This window comes from Fukomys damarensis, unplaced genomic scaffold (genome assembly GCF_012274545.1).
Source record: "Fukomys damarensis isolate Sample0158 unplaced genomic scaffold, DMR_v1.0_HiC HiC_scaffold_9, whole genome shotgun sequence".
In the NCBI taxonomy this organism is placed as follows: Eukaryota; Metazoa; Chordata; class Mammalia; order Rodentia; family Bathyergidae; genus Fukomys; species Fukomys damarensis.
This window is the reverse complement of record NW_022900921.1, coordinates 40869907-40877085: the sequence shown is the minus strand read 5'-3', so window position 1 is coordinate 40877085 and position 7179 is coordinate 40869907. Positions and strand designations below refer to the sequence as shown.

At 42.8% G+C, this 7179-nt stretch overlaps 1 protein-coding gene across 5 annotated transcripts in view; it reads right to left on the bottom strand.

Moving 5' to 3' along the window:
• Window positions 1–2971: 2971 nt before the first annotated feature.
• Window positions 2972–7179, bottom strand: part of Znf2 (zinc finger protein 2) — a 15809-nt gene continuing 11601 nt past the window's right edge. For 3 of the 5 annotated variants that reach the window (XM_010638157.3, XM_033761691.1, XM_010638156.3), the window contains exons 4-5: window positions 6151–6264; window positions 2972–5690 (exon numbers count right to left, since the gene is read on the bottom strand). In XM_010638157.3, the coding sequence (XP_010636459.1) occupies window positions 4684–5690; window positions 6151–6264 (1121 nt within the window). In that variant the 3' untranslated portion in view covers window positions 2972–4683. The remainder of the gene's footprint in view (window positions 5691–6150; window positions 6265–7179) is intronic. The other 2 variants (XM_033761689.1, XM_033761690.1) reach the window with 1 other exon arrangement.

The window sequence follows — 7179 nt, the reverse complement described above, 5'->3', positions numbered from 1 at the left end:
ATACATTGCCCTTTATTTAAAGTAATTGTTGGCTTAGAACTCATCATTATCTTAATTTCTCCCTGCTAATCCTCATCAATGACTTCAGTATGAACAAAGATGTCTCTAGATGTTTAACTACTTCTTCCCAATAATAATCCTACAGCATTAGGAGGAATCGGTCTATAGATCTTAGTGCCTAGAGTATATATTCCTCATGTGGGGGTTAAAATAAAATCCTTTGGATCAGCAATATTGAGGGCAGCATTTCCCTTGGTTGCATGTACTAAATCACTGACCTTGCTTCAGGCACATCTAAGATCATCTTCTGATGTGCCTCCCCTGTACTCACAGGGTGTTGTCATCCTCTGTTTGGTCTGCAGAGTTCAGTTCGGGAGCTCAGACTGGGAGGGTAAGGTGCAGAATCACCAGGCAGACTCCGGGGAGGTTTCTGGAACACTTCTGCTTTATTTAGGAAATGCACAGGCTTATATAGCTTATGTGTGGACAACCAAGGGGGAGGAGCATTGGATTACATGGCACTTTCTTATAGGTTATGTAGTAGTGGAGAGCATTGGGTGATATCTTATTGGCTGGACATATGGTGGGGTGATTTTTCTTGGGTGAGGTGAAGGAATCACAGACTAGGGGTGGAGGTACAGCCTGTTAGAGCCAGCCTTTACACACTTAGGCGAGTTAGCTTAGCCTCAGAGAGGTCTTCAGGTTTGCTCAGAAGACACGAGTGTGGTGCGCCTGGCCCAGCCAGGCTTGAACTCTCCCACAACAGAGACCGTACTGTTTTTCTCTGGGCCCCAAGGTAGGCCCTGTCTCCAGTTTCCCGACAATAAATTTCCTTCTTTATCTCTTTTTGAATGATATTCATTAGTCCAGTGATAGCCTTTCTGGCCTCAATGATAAAGTCCAGAAGGCTGACCCTTAGGAAGTATATGTACTATGGCATTATTCCCTTTAGCTCCCTTATGACAGTCCTTTCTCATATGTCCTAATTTTCCACAATTATAACATTTAGTCTGTGCTTCTTTCATTCCATTTTTTGGGAAGTAGCTAAAAGATTAGCATGATAAGTAGGGGAGTTAACATCATGGCAAGCCTTAATATACTCCTCCAATGGTGCTCTCTGTGCCCTTAAAGGGTGTACAACCTTTTGGCTTTCTGCATTAGCATTTTCATAAGATAGGGCCTGTAATAAAAGCTCTTGAACATCTGGTTGTGTAATAGCTCTAGTAATAGCAGTTCAAAGTCGGGATAAAAAAGTCAGTATAAGGTTTCCTAGGGCTTTGCATGATTTTAGTGAATGACTAGGCACTCCAGACAGGGTGCTCAACTCTATTCCTTGCCCACATGCAGCATAAACTAATTTGAACTATAGCAACATCATCAAGACCTGCTGGAGCTGCTAGCACAGCTGCTGCACCTTGCCCTGTTAAATGATCTACCGTAGGGCCTGGTGGATTATGCTGTGCATTGACATGAGCCATTTGTTCAGCTTCTTCCCTCCACCAAGTTTTAAATTGCAGATACTCCCCTGCCTCTAGAATTGTTTTTGTGAAAGTCTCCCAATCCATGGGTATTAACTGATTTTCAGTTGCAAAGTTATTAAGAAGTCCAGTCACATAAGTTGAATGCATACCATAAGAACTAACAGCTTCCTTAAAAGCCTTTAAAACCTTATATTCCACATTATGATGATCAATTTGGACATAACCTTGGGGATATTGAGCATTAGCTGGCATATTTTGTCGAAGTATAGGAAATCCAAAAAAACTAAATGATCATAAGAATTATCATGCAAGCAATCTTTATCAAAATCCAAAAGGAACTTTTTCCCAAAAGATCCTCCAAGCTGTACTAGGGGCCTTTGAAGTGCTATGGGGCCAACGTGTGCCCCTGGCAGAGAAAAGAAAGGAGAGGGCGGGGCCGAAGGCTCAAAGCTTTCTTTATATGAGGATTACAAATAGTCGGAGTTTCTGTTTCTTGTTTCTTCACATTTCCTCCTCCAGTTTGGAAAGTTAATTTATGTACCTTCTCAGCTACCTACTGAACCTGAGCCATCAGGATTTTATAATCCTTCATGTAAGGCTCAGAATCCGATCCTTCAGTGTTTACATCCTCATTTTTACTTTCAGTTGAAGATAGCTCCTTGGATTGTTTACCAAATTCACAGTCTCCTGTCTTTTCATCTTTATCTCCTGAGCAAGTAGGAGTCCGTTTTGGCAAAGGGGAAAGAGGTCTGGATAACACATCATCCACACATTCATACCCTTGATGCAGTATCTGATTTGGGTGCTCATAATCTATACCGTAGGATTCCAATTCAGACTGCAAAGGCTGGAGAGCTATGGATATCAAATTACAAGTGACAGACTGATACTGGAATTGTATCCCCAGCCTGATGAGCACGAATGAATTGTTTCCCACACTTTCAAATTTAACTGAGTTTTAGCACTGGAGTGAAACCAATAACAATGTTTTCTTACCACCGAGAATAGCTCCCTGAATTGGGAACTCTTCACCTTCACCCCTGTACTTTTCAGCAGATTGCGAAGTAATTTGATATATTGAGTCTTGGTGGATGCAAAGTTCCCCTTGAAATTCCTGAAAGTTTTGTTTTCTTCTGAACATACTTTCTTTTCCCTTTTGGTTTCCCGTCTTTTTGAGATTTACCCTTCAGATCTCTGTTCGGGCGTCACTTGTTGTCGGGGACTGGAAGGACAGCCAGACAGCAGGAACGTAGTTTTGCCTAGGAGTAGAGGGCTGAAGCTCTCACAGGCAAACAGCAGCCAACTCTCACCAACCTCAGTTTTTATTAGATACATGCACAATACTTCCATGAGAATAAACAGTTCCTTACAGATTATCTCTAGGAAAGCATTAGAAAATATTTTTTATGAACACCTGGTTCTAGCTATTCATATACTTTCTCAAAACAGACTGCTCCCAGAATGTTAGCGGATTGCTCTCAGGACTGTTTGCAGCCTTGAACTTCTGAGTTGTGGCTCCATGTGTGGAACTACAACTGCAGTTCTTCCAATTCGTATCCCAGTGCAACCTTCTCCTCTAGAGTCAAGGTGCCTGACACTTAAAAAAAAACAAAAAACAAAAGTTATCGGGCTAGGACCAGGAAATAGAATCATTTTGGGAATCAGGATGTGAAGTTTTTGGTAATGGGACTCGCATTAAAGCAGATCCTAAGTATTCAGAGAAATTTGCATTAAATAGGGAGCTTTTTCAGGTCCTGAGTTCAAGGCAATAAGCAAGAAGGGAGTCATGTGAAAAGACTGACCCAAGAGCAACATGCAGAGTCTAACAGATGGATCTTGGTGTTAACCAAACATTGAGATGCCTGTTTCTGTTCCTAGTCTCCAGGTGCTGGATTTTGGCTTATAAGACGTGAGTAAAAGAGATAAGACTGGCTCTTAAAAGTATCCCGTCAATTCCTCTAGCTCTCTTTCCTTCTTCATAGTGACTCTGGATGCCAGATATTTTAAATGATAAGGATGGAATGAGACAGACGACTCACATCAGACTGGATGTGAGGCACAGATCTTTATTTGGGGGCTTCCTTGTCACTGCACCATAGCTTAGCATATCCCTTTTCTGCAAGGAAGAAACAACTAGAATTAGGAAGTGACTATTACCTCCATGGGTCTAGGATGATAAAGCTTTGGGTAGAGCTGTGAAAATTCAGAGAAAGGACATGAATGAAAGGGGTATTTTGAATGATGAGAACTTGGCATTCATTCAGATAAATATTTATTGAGCACTATTTGCAAGGCACTGTGTGAGACACAAAGTCCTATAAGTCACACTTCCAAGTGGTTACAATCTGAGAAGGTAATGCATGCACATAAATTATATATATATATAAAAAACTTACAGCATGATGGTAAAGAGAATAGACTTTGAAAGAGAGTAATTCAAGACCTGGTTTCACCTTTTACTACTGTGTCACCTTGGGCAAGTTACTCAACCTCTCTAAACTTCAGTGTGCTCATCTGTAGAGTAAAGATAGCAACAGCACCTATTTCACTGAGCTGATGAGAAGATGGATCAATCTTGTCCTTGTAAAACTCTTAGCTGAGTGTTTACCCCACAATAAGTGCTCAATAAGTGCTAGTGACTATTAGAAATATTAAGAAATCTGAAAGCTGGGACACACAAGAACATGGTCAGTGCCCAGAAAAGCTCTGAGAGAGGGACTAACAACTAGAAAAACTTAAGTGTAAAGAACAGCTTCTCTGGTATAACTGTGCCTTTCCCCCCATCGTAGCCTCCAGTTGTTTAAAGTGCAGTGATAACTGGAGCCAAGGTTCTAACAAGAGATATCTCTGAGGATTTCCTCCTAATATCTATTTCTGATAACCTTGCCAAAAATTTTTTTTGCAATGCTGGTGATTAAACCCAGGGCTTTGCACATGCTAGACAAGTGCTGTACCACTGAGCTACATCTCCAGCCCTTCCCCAAGTATTTGATTCTGTAGAGTCATTTCCTACCTTCATACCCCACGTCAGTTCTACAACATAGCAGGTAGAGAGTGTTTATTCAAACACTGTGGAGCAGAGGCCAGACAGGATTGGAGCCAGAGTGGGTGGAATGAACAAATGCTGGGCTTGGGTAGCACAGGGGAGACCTGTCTTAAGTCTGTACAAAGGTCCTTGGTCTGACTAAAGCTCCCACCCAACTCAGTCTATCCCCTGTTTGGCATAACGCCGCTGATGTTGAATGACCGAGGATTTTGAGCTGAAAACTTTCCCACATACACTGCATTCAAAGGGCTTCTCCCCCGTGTGAACTCTCTGGTGCCGCGTGAGTCGGCACCTCTGGCTGAAGGCCTTGCCACACTCAGTACACTCATATGGCTTGTCGCCTGTATGGATCTTCTGGTGCTGTGTGAGGGATGACCGGTCAAAGAAGGCTTTGCTGCACTCATTACACTGGTAGTGAGGCTCCCCTGCATGAGCTTTCTGATGTCTGTTGAGTGATGAGACTCCATAGAAGGCTTTCCCACACTCGCTGCATTCATATGGCTTCCTGCCTGTGTGAATGAGCTGGTGGCGCGTGAGAATGCTCTTCTGGCTAAAGGCCTTCCCACACTGATGGCACTCATAAGGACTCTCTCCAGTGTGGATTCTCTGGTGCCGAGTGAGGGACGATCGGTCGAAGAAGGCTTTCCCACACTCACTGCATTTGAAGGGCTTCTCTCCCGTGTGGATGCGCTGGTGCACAGTTAGGGAAGATCTGTCAAAGAAGGCTTTGCCACATACTCCACACTCGTAGGGGCTCTCCCCAGTGTGTGACATCAGGTGTCGGCTCAAGCTGCTCCTGTGGCTGAAGGCCTTCCCGCACTCGTGACAGTCATAGGGCTTTTCCCCAGTGTGTGTCCTCTGATGGCGGATGAGTGAAGAGTGGTCAAAAAAGGTCTTCCCACAGTCACTGCACTCCTGATCTCTCTCTTTAGGGAGGATTTTCCGGGATGGGGCTGATCCTTGATGCAGACTTTTGTCTTGGGAAGGGGGCTTCTTGCAAGTCCCTACTACAGGGCTTTCTTTCTCTGCCCTCAACCCTCCCTCTGGTGCTTGAACTTTAAGTTTGGGGCACAGAAGACTTTGCCTGCTGAGGCTCTGCCTCAGTGTTTCTTCTGGATTTTCTTCTTTGGAGGCATCTTGAGTCTTCAGCTTGGTCTCCCAGTCTGGAACAAACAAACAAACAAACAAACAAAAAAATGCAGTTTGTTCTCTGGGTTAGGAGATGTTACACTGGCAAGAAGAGACACCATGATGAGTCCAAAAGTAATGTACGGTCATAGCACTGCTTGCTTCCACAAAGTCTAGGAAAGGCACATGTCATGAGGATGAAGAGGACAGCAAAGAGATCTGATGGCAGACATCTCAGCAGACAGGACAATTAGGAGAGGAAGCTGAGAGGAAAGGATGGCAACCAGTAGGGATATCAGAGTGTGAGTGGGCAATACGACAGATATGGTGAATGCAGGCAAATACTTCAAGGCATAGAGAAGAACAGTGCAAACTGATGGGTGATATAAAACAAGCACTCAAACGAAAGGTAGCACCCCATGTTTCCTCCCTGCCCCCATACCTCAAGACAAACACAAAATAAAACTCTGTCCCACTTCATTCATACTCAGTTACCTAAAGAGATACTCTGTGGACATTCTCTCTCCTCAGATCCTGGAAGACCCTCTATCCATGGCTCGTTCCCTCTCTTCAACCAAAAAATCACGTCGGGTGGAGGGACTGGAAGTCCTGCTCATGGAGACAGAAATAAGCCAGGTGGCTGCATGTGCCAAAAACATGTTAACTGTTCTGAAGTTTAATCCTGGCCTCCACGTCTACCAGAGAGAATGCAGAGAAGGCAAAAAAGTGCAAGCCAGGAAGGCAGGACACAAAGTAGGGGAACCTCTGATTGGAGGTAAGGACTGAGGTTCTAGAAAGGAACTAGAGGTACTTGGCCAGAGCGTTGACAAAATAAATCTACTAGAATCACATGAAAGGTATGGAAATTTCCTTCCTAGACAGTATGCGAGAAAGGTCCTTGGCTCAGCGGAGGGGAGAAAAAAGAAAGATCATTTTAAAGAAAAAAAGCATAATGACAGCCTCATGTTTGTTTCTTTGTTTACAGTCAGTGTTATGATTTGGCTGAAACAAGTCAATAGTAGTCACTGTAGGAAAATTATAGACAGGTACATCAGGCCAAGGATGTAGCTCAGTGGTGCCATACCTGCCTGGCAAGCACAAGGTCCTGAGTTTGATCCCTAGTACCAGAAAGCAAGCAAGCAAGCAAGCAAGCTTTCATACATTGTATGAATAATCTTTCATTCATTTTTTCTATTCATTCTTATACTGAAAGATACCTATAGATATAATCTGCTAAACTAGATGAAATAATACTGCTTTGTAAGCTGATTTTTTCACATATGAATAAATTAAAATAATTTTATTTCAATTAGCCATTTTACTGGCTACATAATTGTACACTATATGGAATAATATAATTAATCCCTGGCAGACATTTTAGACTGTTTTTAATGTTTTGTTGCTAACACTCAATGGTATAATGAACATTTTCATGCCCTATGGATTGCTAATCCTGTTATTTTATTAGGATTGATTCCTGGAAGTAAACCTATTCATTTTTAGTGTGTATGTATATATATATAT